At 36.0% G+C, this 20,500-nt stretch overlaps 2 protein-coding genes across 3 annotated transcripts; both read left to right on the forward strand.

The window, feature by feature from the left end:
- Positions 1 to 679: 679 nt before the first annotated feature.
- Positions 680 to 16,240, forward strand: LOC124438945 (zinc finger CCCH-type with G patch domain-containing protein-like). Its single transcript, XM_046989139.1, has 17 exons — positions 680 to 877; positions 1,224 to 1,317; positions 2,221 to 2,294; positions 2,558 to 2,677; positions 2,756 to 2,836; positions 3,592 to 3,686; positions 4,900 to 4,962; positions 6,332 to 6,400; positions 6,861 to 6,949; positions 7,437 to 7,588; positions 12,671 to 12,714; positions 13,323 to 13,387; positions 13,467 to 13,570; positions 13,723 to 13,783; positions 13,938 to 14,032; positions 14,701 to 14,783; positions 15,162 to 16,240. Exons 1-17 carry the CDS (start codon positions 821 to 823, stop codon positions 15,298 to 15,300), a joined length of 1,485 nt encoding a protein of 494 aa, XP_046845095.1. The 5' UTR covers positions 680 to 820; the 3' UTR covers positions 15,301 to 16,240.
- Positions 16,241 to 16,948: 708 nt separating this feature from the next.
- Positions 16,949 to 19,756, forward strand: LOC124439121 (achaete-scute homolog 3-like). Of its 2 annotated transcripts, XM_046989340.1 has the most exons (5): positions 16,949 to 16,970; positions 17,479 to 17,548; positions 17,619 to 18,263; positions 18,498 to 18,757; positions 19,443 to 19,756. In XM_046989340.1, the coding sequence occupies exons 3-5, from the start codon at positions 17,954 to 17,956 to the stop codon at positions 19,494 to 19,496; spliced, it is 624 nt and encodes a 207-aa protein (XP_046845296.1). In that variant the 5' UTR covers positions 16,949 to 16,970; positions 17,479 to 17,548; positions 17,619 to 17,953; the 3' UTR covers positions 19,497 to 19,756. The 2 variants fall into 2 exon arrangements, with proteins under 2 accessions (XP_046845296.1, XP_046845297.1); XM_046989341.1 differs by lacking the exons at positions 16,949 to 16,970; positions 17,479 to 17,548 and having other exon boundaries at positions 17,578 to 18,263.
- Positions 19,757 to 20,500: the final 744 nt, after the last annotated feature.

Raw genomic sequence — 20,500 nt, forward strand, 5'->3', positions numbered from 1 at the left:
ATCTTTAAGTAGCACATACACATTTGTATGTGTATGTGCTACTTAAAGTTGAAAATGTGCTCGCATTGAATCACCGAGACGTTTCCTCAACATACAATTTCGTGACGTTTTAACATTGGCGAACCAGCAATTGGCAAGACTGTTGGAAAGTCTTTCACCATCAGAGGCTTGTGAAGCCGTGGATGTCCGAGTGTCCGTACCACCAGAACATTTCGAGTGTAGGTGTTCCTTGTAAGAAAGATATTAAGCTTTTTGTTTCAACGTTTATACTGTGTTTTTAAAAGTGCACCAAATTAATGAACGGCCAGCAGGAATCCAGAAATTTTAAACGGTTTAAACATTGACTGACATATGCAAGACATTAATCCTTTAAATTTAATGAGACACAGGACAGCAGCAGATTTTTGAGGATTTTTTGATATGACATAGGAAAAGAACCAGTTAGGAAACCTAGGAAACAGTTTCATTACTATTCAGTTCAAATCGCGAACATGGAACACCCATGTTTCAAAGCTGAAAGCTCCAATAGTTAATTTTGACAATAAACATCTACCAATATGTTATACTTGTTATATTTATGTTGTTATCAGTGAAAAGATATTACTGAAATTTAGTTATTTATTAAGATGTCATATAGAAAATTTCATGGAAATGATGAGACGATTATCAGTCTTACACAAAGTATTGGGGAAGCCCTCAAGATAATTGAGCATTTTTCAAGATGGCTGAGTGTTGTCGTTTTGTTATCGTTCCTCCTGCAAACTTCAGTGCGACTGAGAAGAAGGAAAATTGGATATTATGATATTTAAGGAGTTAGTGAATGTTTGGTATGGAAGAAAATGAACTTCTCGACTCCATTAATACGTACAAACAACAGGTTTGTGTCGAAACACGTCTTTAATACGCGAGTAGCTGTAGCTTTTTTATCTGCCCAAAAAATGTTTTCCTTCAGTATCTGAACAAGCAGCTGTCTACACATACTACACATACATACTTTTATTTTCTTTCATTTCGAATTTTTACGAACTTTCCAGTGTGCATAAATATTAATAGCCCTGCAAAGAAGTAAGAACTACATCACTAACTAGCAACTAGCAGAAGTTTTGTAATAATTTCTTCTGGAGAACACGTTTTTGTACTTGGTGAAGATAAAATTTATAACGTTATAACTAATCTTGGTTTTAAGTATGATTTATAATTTATAAAACTGTTTCTTTCTACAGCTGAACCAAGTTGAAACCATTCTTGTGTCTGGTGAGAATGAGGAACTTCGCAGTTTGAGAGAAGATCTTCTTGAATTGATAAAGACAACTGAAGGTTAGTTGCAGATGTCCTGCTTGTTTAGGTTTTGATGACAGATTCAACCCAAGGGACTTTATTCATTGTTGTCAGTGTTGCCCAAAATCACTTGACCAAATCTGCCTGCCATCAAAACTTAAACAAGGCAAGTCGTCTATTCTACTGGTTATATGACATTTCTTGCTGTTCATTGACTTACTATATCTAAAAAAGCCTCCCTTGTCTGATGCATTGACACAATGCAAGGTCTCGTTGAAGCCATTACCATTATGAAAATATTGTGTAGTAAGTTTTCGATTGAGTTAAGAAAACATTTATATACTCTTAGTTTTGTTTTTATCTGTCGACACTAATGTGTTAAAAATGATATAAACAATAGTGAATGTGACATTTTAATCTTGGGGGGTGGAAAGCACAAATCGTACCGATAAATATGAGGTTCTTCAAATGCATTTAGTAAAATAATGTGTATATTCAGTTGGTTCTTCGTATATTATGCTTAATGAGTTGGTTGTGTACAAAACATATTTTGGGAAACTGAGATATCATTATTTATTATCAATACTGTGTTTCACCTACTACTCAAATAAATACGAGAACCATGTGAACTTATTAAATACCTGGGTGCTCATTTGATTGTTTATGCAATGTAATGTTCCAATTTTTTCTCTAAGACAAATTCTACACCCATGAAAATTTTTGTATTCTTATCGCACTGGTCAGTGATAAGTTAAGTTCTTGCATAAGTTTGTATCAAATGTCTTTCGTTGTATCACATCTTGTTGCTCAATGCTGACACGAGATCTTTTTTATGAGAAGTGGCAGTATGGATGTTAAACTTTCTTTGTTAACTTAGCTTTTTTGTGTTTTGTTCCTCTTGTGTTTTGCCTGTGAGCAATAATACTTTACAATACTTTACAGAAAGTCTTCTTTGCTTGAAGAAAACAAAACTATTGGAATGGATAAATACATCAGATAAATATGAAGAGAAGGAGGTCTGTGTTTCTCAATAATAAGTCATATGTTAAAGCGTTTTTGCCATGTCAGACAAACAATTGTAGACAAAGATTGCTAGACTAATAATCAAAACTCATGACTAATATGTTATTACTACTAACCAAATAATTACTAATGACTAATTAACAAAGCTCGTGCCATGCATAATCAAATTATAATTGAGTTTGATTCTAAGTTGAAATTTAATTGGATCACAGAGAAATGTTAAAATGAAACTCTGAAATGCGTTTTATTTGTAAAGAGTGATGTTGCCATAACCAAAGATAACAGTCCAGAAGAATCTTCGAGCACGTCCACATCGCATGCCTCGGATATAGAGAGGAGCGTCTCAGGAACACGGTGTCGTGCTCCTTATAGCTTTGTGAGTGTTGTCATTCATCGATCATCCAATCAGTGTACATCATTGATTATTTGAATGTCGTTTTGTATTATCGAAAAGGATTGGGGTGTCACCGGCTATCACAACGCTATGGTTTACAGCGTTGAAGAAATGGACTACGGCGGTACGGATGCATTCAAGGTTGGTGTCTTTGTAAGTGACTGCAATGGCACGTTTAAATCATTTGAACTCGATTTTACTGAACGTGGAATGGTCCTGTTTATGTAGATGAGAATGCACATTTAGCCACTATGTGTAGTCAAGTCATTTTGACACATTATGACGTCATAAAGGGGGTGAATGCAGAACTTATGCAAAGGGAAGACAATGGGGAACAATGATTCCATTTAAAAGAGTTTAGGACAACACTTATCTTTCTTAAATAATTTGAAAGTCAGTGTTGTTACTTGTTTGAGCATTAGAAAAGTTTTTTTTATTTTTTCTTGTTCTTGAGCATCTTTAAATGACAAAACTGTCCAATGTGTTCTGTCTACACTAGTGTAACTAGCTCGCCTTTTTAGTTCTGCTATGTTGATTTTTCTGTGTTTGATTACTTGTCATACGGTGTATATTATCCTGTTATACAACAGATCAATAGATGCTGAGCTCTAGTCAGCAAACAAATAAAGTGCATGGACTAAATTACCTACATAATATATTTATATGTTTACGTTTGTTGTCATACAATTCACGTGATCACATCAACGTCATTGAGCCTAGAGAAGGACACCAAGCATGTTAAGTATATATTTATGTGCATTGGGTAGTTATTGGTATAGACAAACGTTTGTCTATTTGTCATTCTCCAAAAATATTTTTTTGTTTTATCACTTTTTGAGTATTGTACGCCACATATTTCAAACAAAGTGTGACGTCACCTTGTGTTCGACATGTAGGTGCGAGTTCTATTTACGAATCCAACGCACAAGTCGATGTTGCCATGTCCGTATTTCTTGGATGAAAAATGTCGATTTGACAGCGATAGTTGCAGGTAAAGTTGAAACTGTACAAACTGGTCTTTGTTTGAAGCTTTAGTCTTTAAAATTGATGTAAAGTGATCAGATATTGAAATAATACATAGTTTGAATTACCCTAGTCTATTTTATTCAGTTTTTACAGCTGATGTTCAACCCTTCTTTCTTATATACTCCAGTCAAGTGTTTTCATCAGGAGTGATCTGAGGTTGAAACTTGAGTTCTTATATACTCCAGTCTAATGTCTTCATCAGAAGTGATCTGATGTTGAAACTTGAATTCTTATATACTCCAGTCTAGTGTCTATCAGAAGTGATCTGATGCTGAAACTTGAGTTCTTATATACTCCAGTCTAATGTCTTCATCAGGAGTGATCTGATGTTGAAACTTGAGTTCTTATATACTCCAGTCTAGTGTCTATCAGAAGTGATCTGATGCTGAAACTTGAGTTCTTATATACTCCAGTCTAATGTCTTCATCAGGAGTGATCTGATGTTGAAACTTGAGTTCTTATATATTCCAGTCCAATGTCTTCATCAGAAGTGATCTGATGTTGAAACTTGAGTTCTTATATACTCCAGTCTAATGTCTTCATTAGGAGTGATCTGATGTTGAAACTTGAGTTCTTATATACTCCAGTCTAGTGTCTATCAGAAGTGATCTGATGCTGAAACTTGAGTTCTTATATACTCCAGTCTAATGTCTTCATCAGGAGTGATCTGATGTTGAAACTTGAGTTCTTATATATTCCAGTCCAATGTCTTCATCAGAAGTGATCTGATGTTGAAACTTGAATTCTTATATACTCCAGTCTAGTGTCTATCAGAAGTGATCTGATGCTGAAACTTGAGTTCTTATATACTCCAGTCTAATGTCTTCATCTGGAGTAATCTGATGTTGAAACTTGAATTTGTATGTACTCCACTGTAGTGTCTTCATTAGAAGTGATCTGATGTTGAAACTTGAGTCGTTATATGCTCCAGTCTTGTACTCTCTTCAGGAGTAATCTATATGGAAACTTGAATCTGTATATACTCCAGTTTGGTGTGTTCATTATAAGTGATCTGATGTTGAAGTATTCTTCTGTCTAGTGTTTTCATTAGAAATGATCCGATGTTGTATTTAAAATTTTGCCAATCTTGATTTGTTACTATCGACCACTCATAGATTATTATCTTTCTTTTGGCCATCCTTTGATATATCATATTTTGGAACTTTGTAAATTAATAGGTTTTCGCATGGTCATATGGTTGACATGGCACAACTGAAAGCTTATGTTGAGCCTGATTTCAGGTAGGTTTGCATACTTTTGCTCTCAGACTCGATGGATAGTAAAAAAATACACGACATCACATTGAAATTTTTAGTCACTTTGAAAATTTCCTCCCAACACGAATAAATATTTCCACAAAATATTTTCTGTTTTCATACTTTTACACTTCCTGTGTTTACTAATTTCATTGAATTTACAAAAAAATTTTATTTAGATTTTTCTTGTGAATCAGGTTTACATTCTTCTTTCTTCTATACTTTTTCCCGGTGGATTCCCTCACCAACCAATTAAATCATTCGTTTTTCTTCACCAACCAATCAAATCATTCGTTTCCCCCCTGGATTTCTTCGAGACAATGACTTATTAGAGACGATGACTTATTAGAGACGATGTCTTATTAGAGACGATGTCTTATTAGAGACGATGACTTATTAGAGAGGATGACTTATTACAGACGATGGCGTATTAGAGAAGATGACTAATTAGAGATAATTAGAGACGATGACTAATTAGAGAGGATGGCTTATTATAGAGGAAGGATTATTAGAGACGATTGCTTACTAGAGACGATGACTTATTAGAGACAATGACTTCTCGGAGAGGAAGGCTTATTTAGAGACGAAAATATTATGGGAGAAATTAGAGAAGGCTTGCCGAGAGAAGGAGGCTGTAGAGGAAGGCCTTAGAGAATAAGAGGATGGCTTGCAAGGATATTAGATGGAGGAAAATTAAAATCGGAAGGATGGAGATGAAGGCTTATTAGAAAGAAGGATATCATTGGAAGGCTGTAGAAAGGATAATATCGAGAAAATAGAAAAATGAAAGATAGAAAGGATTAGAGATCGTTAGAGAAAACTTGTTAGAGATAATCGTGGAAAAGATATGGAAGGTAGAAGATATGGGAGGATAAGAAGGCTGTCGAATCCGAAAGTTCGAAATGAGAATTAAGAAGAGGCTTGTTAGGAGAAGGCTGTTAGAAGGATAATAGATGGCAATTAGAGGATGGCTTTAGAGGAAAAGCATTGAAGAGGATGGAAGAGGAAGGCTTGTTAGAAGGATGGCTTATTAGATGGGAAGAGAGGATGGATTAGATGGAAGGCAGAGGAAGGCTTGTTAGAGAGGATGGCTTATTAGATGGGAAGGCTTGTTAGAGAGGATGGCTTAATAGAGGGGAAGGCTTGTTAGAGACGATGGCTTAATAGATAGGGGCTTTAAAGAGAAGGGGAGTTAAAATTGCGGCTGTCAATTTTAGAGACACGTAAACTCTAGTGATTTGTCGAGAAAAGTTTAAAGCAAGATTGTAGTTTACTTACGTTAATTTAATGACCGTAAGATGTGTTTTACAAAAAAAAATTTATCATCGTCGTTTTAAAGAATGTCTTTCTTTAGCTTGCTGAAAGTCGATGAAAAATGCTTAGCGAAATACGACGATGGTATTTGGTACAAGGCAACCATACTGTAAGTTTCTTTATGCATTTTTGACAGCCTTTATCCGTGAAATCGGTTTCTTTTAAAATGCTTTCGAAAATTTGAGAAAATCATGTTACATTTATGAAATAAAAAAAATTTCCGTGTTTCTAATGAGTTATAGAAATAGTTTGGGAGATAGACTAACACTATGTGTTAGTCTATCTCCCGAACTTTGAAAAGTGTTTCATGTAATAAATAAATAAATTTACCAATTTTTATTGCATCTTGTATATTTTTGCCTTTTAAATTCCCATCGTACGTAACCTGTACGTGTTTCTGTTGAGTTATGGACACTCGGGTTTTTTGAACATTCAACCCATAAGTGATTATTTTAAGAGGCTATTTATAACAAAGTATTTTAACATTCTTTCATATAAAGTATTTTAACGTTGTCAAGGAAGGTCGGTGACATTCCAGACGTTCTGTACCATGATCTCTTTTAAAACAGGTCTTTGACTGCGGAAGATGTGGAAATACATTATGACACATATAACAGCAACAGGCGTGTAAAACCTGAAGACGTTCTTCCTATAGCAGGTCGGTCTACTTTGTTCTACTGAAATTAAAATATCTTCTGTTGGTTGGGTTGGTGATGGTGACGATGATGATCATTGTGGTGATGATGGTTGTGATAGTGATTGTGGTGGTGGTAATGGTGGTGTTGATGGCTGTAATGGAGGTGGTGGTGGTAATGGTGGTGTTGATGGTGGTGGTTGTAATGGTGGTAGTGGTTGTAATGTTGGTAGTGTTAGTGGTGGTAGTGGTTATAATGGTATAAATGGTAGTGGTTGTAATGGTGGTGGTATGTTGTAATGGTGGTGGTATTAGTGGTGGTGGTGATTGAGACTGTTGGGTGGAGGGGGCGGTCATGGTGGATATTTTGGTGTTGATTGGGGTAGAGTTGCTAGTCCTTTTGGTTTTTTTATGCTGGTAGGTGTAGGATATTCTCTATGCAAAACAACAACAAAACAGTTTGTCAAATGACGGTAATACTTTAGTAAACTTAGTCTACCTTACATTATAGATAGTGTTGATGATGATTCCAATGTTGAATCATGGACTTCAGATGACGAAACTGGATCTGATGATAAGACAGCTGTAATTGCAGAGTTTCGTGAAAGCATTCCAAGCAGTGTTGGTATAGCTGGTCTAGGAAATTGGGAAAAACACACAAAGGTTAGTATTACTTTTCTTAATTTTTTCAGAGTATCTGATAAAGTCGTTTTCATTAGTAAAAGTAACTGAGTTATAGAGGCTGCAGGGGTGTATGCCCTTCTTTTAACACTACTAAACGAGGGATAAATTACAAATACAAAATAAATGGATATGCGCCGTCTTTAACTTAGTGGCGTGACGCAAACACAGATGTTGACCAATTTATTTCCTTTGATGTAAACGACGAGTTTTTGAAAATAGACATGTTTCGACATCTCATCATGCCATCCATCTTCATATGAGTGAATAATTTCATAAATAATACGGAGTATATATAAAACCTAACGTACACGCACACTCATTGACAGAGTATACGGGCAATGGCTTTCGACGAGACATAAAAAGCATCACATCCATTCTTTACGAAACTCTTTCCCACTACACTTTATTAACAGAACCGTAAAACGATATCTCGACAACAAACATAACAATAACCTGAAACTGGATATTAGGGAGCTTTAGCAAAGACTACGAGTACGACTACGAGTACGATTTACATCTTTTGGGGCAAAAACACTGTTGCGACAGTAAAAACACGTAGCCGTCTTCAATCTGAGTACGATGTTTTGTATAAAATTTGCAGTCGCGACTACGATGTCTTTTTAAGCAGAGAAAGTAGGTATATTTCTTCATTCTGTAAGAAATTAGTTTACAGTGCTATTTTCGAGCATCCAGGCTTTAATTTAAAACCTTTTTTGAGCGCATATGTACATTTAAATAGAAAAAACTTTCATGTATTTCGTACGCAAAGTGAAAGGTAAACAAACAATAAAATAGTACAGATATATCGTACATAAAATTTAAAATAGTGAAGATTGTTAAGTTTAAGGAGTCCTATATTCTCGCAAAATCAGTATTACCGATTCATTGATATCATTATTGACAAAAAGAGTCGTAGCTATTTCGCAAACTTCGGTGTTTTACACAATAAAAAGGCTCGTTCTGTTGTTTACAACTAAACAAAATTTTGACGAAGCGACAATGAGAACAAACTTCCTCGTGCCGTTCTCCTTACACGGTCAAACTTCGTACTCGTTGTCGTAGTCGTACTCTTGCTAAAGCTCCCTACTGAAACTCCTGATACGACGACCACCGCCAACGCAAACGAAAATTCAAAAATAACCACTCAATACTTTAAACTACAATACATCGGACATTACTCACGACATACACAGCGCAGATCGACTTACAAACATTATGAAACGCTTCTGTACAGATATTGACATTCGACTAATTTTCACATCATTTAAAAGCAAAAACTTCTCATTCAAAGACCCGATCTCTGATTCAATTACATCCAATGTGGTATATGAATTCAATTGCGAGGGATGTAATTCCCAAATATATTGGCGAAATTTTGCGCCATTTATCCACCAGAATCAGGGAACACACCACGAGGGACAAAAACCCTCATATCTACCGACACCTTCCTAAAGAATGTGTGTCAACCACGATGCATTGCGCGCTTTTCTTTATGTTTACATCATTAATTTTTGAGCCATCGGTACACTGAATCCTAGTTCGCCAATATACGTCGTCTAATTTAGCTGAAAAATTCAGCAAAGAAATATTATTTAAAAATTTTGACTGTAATTGCGAGTACTAAGTTGGTACAAACTTCGAAACAGACACAGGTACAAGTAAATTTCAGTATGAAGAACATATTTATATTAAAATGCTTAGAAAATATAGTCATTGTATGTAAAACTCTACGTTGTTATTTTTTAATTGTGATTTCCTAGTTTTGTAGTTGTAAATTATAGACGTAGGACTATAGCTACGCTTTTCTTTTCATTCAAAATTTGAAAAAAATAAGCAGCAAATTCACTCTCTTTCTGTTGTGCATTCTATTTAACTCTTTTTGTCTTATCCACTTGTGGTATAATTCAAGCTGTAAACGAATCCGGTGTTTTTCCACTTTCCGTTTTGCCTTCCACGCTTAGGAAACGACGCTATTTCAAATAAAAACTTTTAAACTTACTTACAAATTCTATTTTAAAATTGTCGGTTGATCAAAGTTCCTTGGACAACAAATAATAACACAAGCCACCATTTTCGTGACCCAGAAAATGGCCGCCACTCCGTAATCAACGCGCAGTGCATCTTGGTTGACACACATTCTTTAAATCTCATTCATGTAAAACCAACTATTCACCCTCTTGCTTCAAAATCATCGACATCGCAGACACCTCATTCTCCCTTAAAATCAAAGAAGCACTCCTCATTAACAAAACTAACCCTGACTTCAATATTCAAGTTTTTAGATTCAACACAATGTTTAGTTTGTAACACGCTCTCCATTAATTTTTCTCATTTTCTTTTTATTGTTATAATTTATTCATATTTGTATATATATATATATACAAAGTGTATAACAATGTGCCCTCCCGGCTATCACCGTAGTAAAATGGTGACTCCTGCACTTGGGACACAGGACGTACGGTTACACATTGTATGGATTGTATTGTAGAGTCACCAGAGCGTTCTGTGACTCTGTTGAGCAGCCATCGGCCAGCGCGTTTTTATACTTTATATACATATATATATATATGTATATACAAAGTGTATATACAATGTGCCCTCCCGGCTATCACCATATTAAAATGGTGACTCCTGCACTTGGGACACAGGACGTACGGTTACACATTGTATAGATTGTATTGTAGAGTTACCAGAGTGCTCAAAGCTATAAAAGTGAGCTTTGCATATCGCGAACACGGTGAACGTCTCCATATGAGACTCCCTACACAATCCGAGAGGGCTCAAACTACGCACGCGCAGTGAGCGTAATATATATATATGTATATGTATAAAATGAACTAAAATAAAATGGACAATTGTTTGCTGTCGCTACTCAGAGTTTCACGCCGTAGGGCGATCTTCAGGCAACTGACAGATAATATTTTATTTGCTGACTATATACATCGACTAAAAGGTGTTAAGTTACATGACGGCATGCACTAAACATATCGGAACGTTTATTTAAAATGTTCTTTTTACGTCCTTTCAGGATAAGTAGCCTTTCTTCAAGGCAAAGACGGCAGGTTCTTTGGTTTTTGTTCGGAGGTGGAAGTTGTTTGATGAAGTCCCATTTAATGTTGTAGTTACGTTTGTTTTCTTTCAGTGTCCACGTGTATTTAGAAAGTTCTGTCTCGTTGCGGTATTTAATGTTCGTAATTGATTTAATGTGGTTTCGATATCGTGTCTTAAAAGCGCATGCAGTAACACCTATGTAAGTTTTGTTTCGTTGTTGTCAGTCGTTGTCACGTCGGCTTTGTAAATCACGTTGGGTTTCAGGCAATTGCCATTTGTCGGGCATAGATGTTTCTGTCTGCAGTTACATTTCTTTGGTGGGTTGTTCTTGTTCTGGGTTGTGTCTGGGTTAAGTCTTTTAAAATAGTCTTGTTGTGTCTGGTTATGAAAGTTTTCATGTTTTCGCCGCAGCTGTAGCTTACGCGTATTGTGTGTCGGTTGAATATCTTGGAGAGTATAGTATTTGGTGGGAAATGTTTGTCGATAAGTTGTAGGAAGTCATGGGCGATGTGAGTTTTACGTTTTGCTGTATGGTGGGTTAAACCAAGTGACGTTACGTTTTCTGTTGTACGTGGTGTTTACATTGATGTTTGATGGATTAAAGGTGAGTTGGGTGGTGAAGTTGCTTTGTTTAAGAGCTTGGTTGTAAATTGGTGCGGCATTTTCGAAGGTGTCTTTGTCAGATGAGAGTGTGTTAATTCGGTTGTTGATGGATGTGGGTAGTTGGCGTAATACTGATGGTGGGTGGTTGGAAGATCTGTGAATGTAGAGGGCTCGTCGTTGGGTTTTCTATATGGTTTGTAGGTGTCGTTGCTAAGGTCAAATGTTACGTCAAGGAAGTTTGTCCGTTCATGGTTTGTCATCGCTGTTATTTTTAGTCCAAGCTCGTCAAATAGGTGTGAGAGGGTTTTTCTTTCTTTGTCGCAGAGTCTTCCAGATTTCGTATTTATGACTGCAAGGCCATCGTCACGGTATAAGCCGACGTTGCTTCCGTACCGCTGCTGTAGTCGGTCGAGTAAGAATAGCCCTACAAGCTCGCAAACTTCCGCTCCATCATAGCTGCCCATGGTTACATCAAACGTGTTGGTAGCGTTGCGTTTGGACCATGATTTGTTTTGGTGGAAAAGAAGTGATTTTCTTGCGTGTTTTATAATGGTGTGGTCTTTTTCTGTGATTGTTGTGTATTGTTTTGCCCACGCTAGGCATTTGTCCAGTAGGTGTTCGGTGATCGATGGGTAAAAGTCAACTATGTCGAATGATATGAATGATTTTCTTTGTTTTTCGGTGATGGATTTGAACCAAGTGATAGCATCTGTTGTGTTGCGCCATTGGTTTAGTTTTAGTTCGTTTCGTATTATGTTGTTGATGTTGTCTAGGATGTATTTGCTGACTTTTCCGAGGTGGCTTTTTGCTGGGTTGATGAGGCGGCATTTGGGGTTGTTTTCAAAGTCTGGTTTGTGGTCTTTTAAAGATATGAATGCTGGAGTATGGTTCATGGAGTTTATTCGGTCGGCGATTTTTAGGTTGTCAGCGATTAGTTTTAGTTCGGAATTTATTTCTTCTACAGTGTCTTCTTGCGTGTGTTTGTATGTCTTTGTCACATTGTCTGTTAGTAGTTTATTGTAATTTGGGGCGTCCATTTCATAGATGTTTGTTGTTTTGTCGGCGAAGATGAAGACGTTGTTTGATGCGTTGATATTATCTGTCAGTTGCCTGAAGATCGCCCTACGGCGTGAAACTCTGAGTAGCGACAGCAAACAATTGTCCATTTTATTTTAGTTCATTTTATCTTACGCTCTTCTAATATATAGAATATTGAGCGCTCTTTTATCCAGGAATATTATCCATAATAATATGTATATGTATATGTATATATATAAAATGAAATAAAGTGGACAAGTGTTTGCTGTCGCTACTCGGAGTTTTACGCCGTAGGGCGATCTTCAGGCAACTGACAGATTATATATTATTTGCTGTATATAGTCAGCATGATCTTTTGATTCTTTTCAGGGAATCGGATCACAGCTCATGGCCAAGATGGGATACGTGTTTGGGTAAAGCAATTATTGAATATGTTTTTTTTCCACATACAGTACCGCTCGCGTATTTGTTAACATACGGTACGCGTATGAAACGCGTATGATACGAAAAACATACGCGTATGATACGTGAACGATACACGTATCATACGCGTATCATAAGCAAAATTATGTTAACAAATACGGGAGCGGTACTGTGGATTGTATATAGTTTATGTATGGAATGTAAATTTCATATAACATTGTTAAATAACATAAGCAAAGCGCTAGCTCTGATTGGTCGATGCACCATCAAAGTGCAGGATAACGATTTTCAATACTCTTACTCGTCATCTGTCTTAAAATATTTATGAAAGAAAAAATATCGTAACGCGTCCGACCAATTCATAACTTGTGATTATTTGAAGAACTACCATTTGAGAAACAATACTGTCTAATTATGTTAAGTCAATATGGTTGAATGCATCAGGCTCTAGTACACAACGTTTATTGCATTAAACAAGGAATAGGAGGAGATACTATACTGGATAAATTAAAATCGTGTGATTGTAATTTAGTGCGTTATCTACAAACATGTAATTGAGTTTGTAAGTGTATTGAACTGTTGTTACATTTTTTTCTAGGAAAGGTCTTGGGAAAAACCAAGATGGTCGAGTTGAACCTGTCGAAATTATACTCTTACCAACGGGTTTGTTTCGTTAATCATTGACGCCCCAACATGCAGTTTACGCGACTAACGTTAAAAAACAATACATTTGTACGTTTAGGGAAATCGCTGGACGCGTGCGCAGAACTACGCGAAAAGAATCTGCTGAAACAGCCTTTTATACGCAAAAAAGAAAAAACGACTGATATGGGCAAAAACTATCAGGTATTTACGAAATCTTTCCTTTCCCAAACGGTTAAAACATCGTTTGCTGCTGAAGTCAATCAAATTACATGAAGTATTGATAAGCGCCCTCGAACATTGAAAAAAGTGAGTATTTGAAAAGTTATGAATAATTCATCCTGCTCCTTGCTTAGAAAAATGACAAAGCAAAAGATGTGTTCGAATTTATTAATCATACACTGGGAGGAAGGAAAGGTAATAAGAGATAGTTATTGTTAGGTTTTTGTATTTTGCTACTTTTCTTATACCTTAAAATATCAAGCATTGCTTTAGACATTTTGATCCCAGTTTTAGACCTTGAATTTAAGATAGCTATACTTTGATTAACAAGTGCATAACATAAATGTAGGAAACATAGAAGAACTAAAACCAAACCAGAAAAACACGATTCTCGATCGTAGGAAAGCTGGAAAAAAGGGAAACGACAGAAATTATAACATCGACGTAAGTAATTGATGTGAGATATTTGGTTATTATATATATGTTCTGGGATGATTTTGGGGAAGAATGCGGTAGGAGTGCTGGTATCCCTACGACTAAGCAAAAGCCATTAAATACATAAGCCATGTTTAATGGAGCACATTTTGCCCAATCAAAATGAAAAGGTTACAGAATTTATAGTGCTCCTAACAGCAAAAACCTTTTATCAAGACTTGGTGTAATGTCTAACGTAACTGTGAAACAAATTTTCAATTTGGTCCAATTGTCTTCTTGTCATGGAGGTTTGAAGTTGTTTTTGAATGGACCTTGTACGTCGTGGCATGAAGTCTGGGTCAAGACAAATTCTGACGTCATCCAAGGCACTTGGTGCATATATCTTGTATTGAGGAATCTCATGCATGACGTCACAAAACTTAAGTCATACCAGACTTTTGGGACGACGGAAAAGGTCCATTTAAAGGCGCAGTTTTGCCAAATTTAAACAGACATAAAAATCGAACGATTTGATAAACTAACTGATACGTTGGAAATCACACCTGAATTTAATATCACAATTAAAAATTATTGCTTAAAGAGGCACTTTAAATAGTAGACCTACCCCCTTGCGACGAAACCATCGTGGATTCCTCTCTGTATACGTCTAAAATTTGTTTTTGTCACCTTTCATCTAGCTTTTTAAATTGGAGCAAGAAAAATCGAAATTGCAGAAAATTCTGGGGAAACAAAAAGACTCTGTTCTTCGAAACAACGGAAGGTGATATACACTGCTGTTTTAACATCTAGCTGATTATACATAAGAATGGTCAATCTAGATTCGGCTTAGTGTTTGATGATATTGCCAAATGTAACTTTCCATGTTTGGTGAGAGAGTTACTGTGATGAATAGCTCACCTCCTCGTATTAAGTCAGGTGGAATTTTAGGCATAGACTGGAGTGGGTTTGATCTATCAAATTAAAAGATTTGTATACAATGAATGTTTAGATTTGCTATATCAGAAACTTAGTGGGGTCTGCTAATGAGTGTTGTGTTGCTTTCCGAAAACTATATTTGGCTGAATCAAGACTCGATTCACGTTTTGTCATTGAAGTATGCTTTGAAGTTTTGTTGACGTATTTTTCTCTCTAAATATAGAGGTTCTGCTCTTTTGAGTGAAGCAAAAAAGAAAGTGGACGCCTTGCAAGCGAAGATAAAAGAAATTGAAATGCAGGAAAAAGTTTTGATGCAAAAAATTCATCAACGCAAAGAGCATAAGAAATTGTCAATCTTTTAAAGCACGTTGTGTGAAAGAGTGTTTTTGTTACGTCAGGCTCCTTGAGGCGAGAAATTGGATGAAACGTACCCTCTCTTAAGCCGGGCTCTCAGTCGCTTTAGTCGTTTCAGTCATCTGTATACATAGAAGAGCGCACAGAGCTCTGTACTATTGACTTGCGCTCTTGAGTGAGATGACTCAAGTCAACTGAAACAACTCGAAAGACTTCTTGAGAACCAGGCTTTACGTACTGTGTTTTTTACTTCTATCTTTCCTGTTACTTGTTTTATCTTGGTGTATCATCTCTTTTATACGTCTTGTTATACTCTACCCTATGTCTTATTTGCCATATTTTACTACACCCATCTCTCTTGTCTTATCTTACTGTACTTCTTTCATATTTGCCATATTTTACTACACCCATCTCTCTTGTCTTATCTTATAGTACCCTCTCTTATATTTGCCATATTTTACTACATCCATCTCTCCTGTCTTATCTCACTGTACCTTCTCTTATTTGCCATATCTTACAATCTACTCTACTCTATTGTTTTCTTATTGTACTTTATGTTCTCTCTTATATATCCTTCTTTATTGTATATATATAATCTTATCTCTTTTATTGATCTTATCTCTTTTATTGATCTTATCTTAGTCTTACTTTACCCTCGAACTTCTATTAAATTTGGTTCTTCTTAGAGAGAGTGTACAACAAGAGTATAATAATGAAATAAAGCTAAACAATGATGGCCAAACAATTCAAGGTAATCTCTCCAAACGTAATAATTCTTGTAATAATACCGCATGTTTGACCAAAACACGCGACATTGATCCCTAATCTGATCCATAGTAAATGTCGTGGTGGTATAAGATTAAGGATTTGGGTTAGCATTTGTAGAACATGAGCAAGCCTTCTGTATTGATGTAACAAACAACTGACAAAAATTATTAATTCAGTCAACACAGTGTGAAAAAATTCCTAAATGGCGTTCTATTTTAAAACTTTTTCAAAGGAGTCGTTGGAAGTTAATGGGAAGGAGTGCGTTTGTGCTTTAATGAAATTATTACTCGTCAACGGTGCCTTAAAGGTTTTCAATCATAAGTACCGACTTGTTTAGCTTTCGCAAAATACAATGCAAAACAGTAGCGTATCCAGCGTTCGTCAATATAAATTGTAGCTGCTCAATTTTAAATTCGGTGAGTGCGTTCAAAAAAGTGCTTTCAGAAAATACTATTGGTTTTGAATTTCTAAAGAACAGAATTTTACCAATGCAAAAACAAAGCACTACTTCTTGACAAAATTTAAGTGTTTCCATAATTTCATAAAAGCACTATTGCTAATGCACATTTAATATACACTACAAGTTTTTTGAAAATAGACATGTTTCGACATCTCATGATGCCATCTTCAGTATGAGTGAGATAATAAGTGATACAAGGTTTATATAAAAGTAATAAAATACATAAATTACAACAATAAAAAGGAAATAAGATAAATTAATGGAGAGCATCCGAGAGTATTATAAACTAAATATTGTATTGAATTTAAAAATTTGAACATTAAGATAAAGGTTAGTTTTGTTAATGTGGAGTGCTTCTTTGATTTTAAGGGTGAATGAGGTGTCGGCAGTATCGATGATTTTGAAGCAAGAATGTGAATAGTTGGTTTTACATGAGTGAGATTTAAGAAGGTGTCGGTAGATATGATATAATTTTTAGGCAATTTTTAGCACAATTTTGTTTTCACTGACGTAGGAAAAATATTGATGTCCATTGCCCGCAAAATTAGCTTGTGGCTTGTGCCTTTTCCACATCACACCCCCCTACACGCACACTCACATACACACACACTTGCAAAATACTGGCGATGCAAATGGATATTACATTAATAGCTAATTTCAAAGCATTCTTTGGAATTTGAATACACTAGAATATTCTCAAGCATACCGTGTTCTTTCATTCGATAATCTAATCATTAAGCTTTGTCGATTTAAAACGATGCAAACAGAGCAATGGAATTCTTTGATATTTTTATCAGTTACTTTATTTTGATGGACGAAATTGGTTAAAAGCTATATTGAGCAAACAGAATTCATGCAATATATAAAGTGTATAAACATCACTCTCTAAAGTGTACTCAGACGGATGTGGGCTGTCTTTGTATACAAATCGCTCAGCGTGAAACTTTTCACCCTAGAGACAAATACTTGCAATAGCAAGAGGCCAAACTTTAATAGTGTCTTAAAGAGACAGTTAACTCCAAAAAAAGGTAATTATTTTTTACATAATTAAAAGGTCTTTAATATAACCACAAGCTCTAATGTGTCTTATCTTCAAAGCTTGCTGAAAATGGCCTTGCTGAAGTTGCATTTGCAGATAATTTACACAAAATTCATGGCCCGTTGCATAGGGTCCAATATTGATGTTGTACCTTCAATGTGTCACAAAATTTTATGCAAAAGTTCATACAAAACCTGAAAGGTACTCCACGAAACCATTGTATAAAGACTGCGCGTGATGCAAGATACTTAATTAGTTCACATTGGGTGTCCTTGGTCGAGATCAAGAAGCGAAGCTTTCTATAACAATTGCATTTGCAATGCAAGCAAGAAACGCTTTATGCTTATTATTGAAGAGACGTAGAATAAAAGCAATTTCATAGTGTCTTGGAAACATGTCGAGACCTCACTTCAATGTCGACAGACTAGGGATGCTTTCCTTGAGACATTTTGAACTGGAAAACCAAGCAAACGATCTTCGTTATCTGCATTTGAAGGAGAGGAGTTCGATCAGCCCCTCGCCGCTTCAGTGGACAGACGATTGGGAGAGTCCATTAACCTCACCAACAGAAAACAGTTTTCACGAAAACAACGAGAACGAAGACATTTTGGATCAAACGAATGACGAAACCTTTCGTTATGGCGTCGAAAATCACGATAAAGATAGATTTTCTTTTGAAGAAACGACGTGTCGGTACAGAAGAGGTAAAAATTATATCTGTTCGTGCTATTTTGACGAATCACGGCAGCATTGTTAGCCGTTGCTATTGAAATAGTGAAATTGTAATCGGTTGTTTAAAGCATAGAGTAAAGAGCACCCGTTTTCGATCTATTTGAAATTGCTATTTTACTTGCACAAAACAGTTAAGGGCAACCACATTGCAGTGAACAAAAAAGAAAGAATGTAGCTTTGTTTCTGACGTTCCTGGCATTTTACAGGAGCTAATGTTACGGGAGGTGGCTCCAAACGCAACGAACGCGAACGCAACAGAGTTCGTCTGATCAGCGAAGGCTTCGGAGAACTACGCAAACACGTGATGATTCAACCGTGCAAGAGGAGACTACCAAAGCTGCAAATACTGCGAATGGCAATACTATACATCAAAGACCTCGAGAATATGATTTGTGAGAGCGATATGAAGCAATCTCTCGGGCATATCAACAGGCCGTCATACTGTTCTCCAAGCGTGAGACCGCAGGTAACGATAGTAACATTGTTTTAGACATTACCAAATAAACCAGACAGGGTTTCAAACTAGTCAATAAAGTAAGCGAAGAGGTTGAAAATGTTATCAACAGCTGATCCCAATGCGCATTGTGGAATTTGAATACTCTAGAGCATTTTCAAGCCATTCATATTTCATATTTCATTCACTAAGCTTTGTCAACTAAAATGGTGCATACAGAGCAATGGAATTCTTGTATGCCACATTCCGCAAGCAGTTCCTCAATTTCAGTGTTTCTGTGGGCGGAACGCTGCATACAAAATCTTTCATTGACAAGTAATCGTTTATTGACATGTTTATAAGGATAAGTAGGCTAAGTTTTGTAATGTAGTGTTTAGAAATGTTAATCGAAAGGATAAATACGAAGATTTGCAATGCAAATATGAAGATATGAATGTAAATTCTGGCTGCATTGTCGGTAATCGTTTTCCAACATTACCTCCAGAAATTTCACGCTACATGTTAGGTACAGACGCTTGGCATTTTTTTTCGCCCGTTAAAACATAAAGCTGAATTCGATACTTAGTCGAACCCGCTTTGAAATTAAGTTAAGCCTGCACCAAAAAAGCTAGCTAAGACAATGAAAAATGAGGCGTTTGAACATATGCTTCCTATTTATATACAATATTTGTATTTATTTTCGCAACTCAAAATTTAGAAGACCTACCAAGAAGAACACAAACACGGTGAGCCATGTTCCGGTGAGGAATGAACACCAAACCTTTATTCCCAACCACGTGCTGTTTTTAAGCGACTCACGGAGTAAGAATACAAATATGAGTGAGCGAAGACCAGATGTTACAGTAGTTTCCATGTAATCTTGAGCGTAGTTGATATTTTTGAAGTCAGATAGACATATTTAATCCGAAGCTAATATTTAGTGGATAGGAAGTAGTTTTCAATTTAGCATTCATTTTTAGTTATAAAGAAGTAGTTTTTCAACCAATACACGGAATTATGCTCCATGAAAAATATCAGTTGATATGCTAAAAGATCCGGGTGAATGCTATAACTGCCAGCACAATATTAGCGCAATGCCAACCCTATTCTCAAGAAATCCTTATATTCAACAAGTAAGATTTAGCACAGAGTTGCAAATATGATTACGTCATGCATAGCAATCATAACTTGATGTAGTGAATTGGATGAATATTTTCACTCGTTCATTGCTCCATATTTTACCATGTTAACAATCTTTCGAAGCAGTCAACCTAAGGCAAAATGTTCGAGGTACAAACATTGGTCTTCGGTAGATTATATTACATCTTTCTCATCATTCAACGGGGGATGAAATTCCACCCTTTTTCGTTGTGCATTGGATTAAATGGTATCTCATCCGGATTCTTTTCATTAAAACGCTGTGCTTGTTAAGGACGCTTATACACTGGACTCATCCAGTAAACGCGCTGGAATGTGCATGATGTCGATAGAAGTAGAGATTTTTATAAAACACTCCTTGTTAATGTCGGCAGTGTGACTGCCAATTAGATAATTTGTGAGGGGGAATGTTCATAATATATGCATGTTTTATTTAAAGAATTGAAAGATGTATACTGTGTTTGCACAGACTGTGAAGACCTTACAATTTATAAAAAACGTCTCCGAAGGTTGCATAAGGCTGTGCATGCTAACACAAAAAAAAACATGTTTTATTTCTTTTATAAAATTACAATAATGCGAAACAAATGGTGTGAAACTAATGGTTTAATTTTTACT

The sequence above is a fragment of the Xenia sp. Carnegie-2017 genome, unplaced genomic scaffold (assembly GCF_021976095.1).
Source record: "Xenia sp. Carnegie-2017 unplaced genomic scaffold, XeniaSp_v1 HiC_scaffold_19, whole genome shotgun sequence".
NCBI classification, from domain to species: Eukaryota; Metazoa; Cnidaria; class Anthozoa; order Malacalcyonacea; family Xeniidae; genus Xenia; species Xenia sp. Carnegie-2017.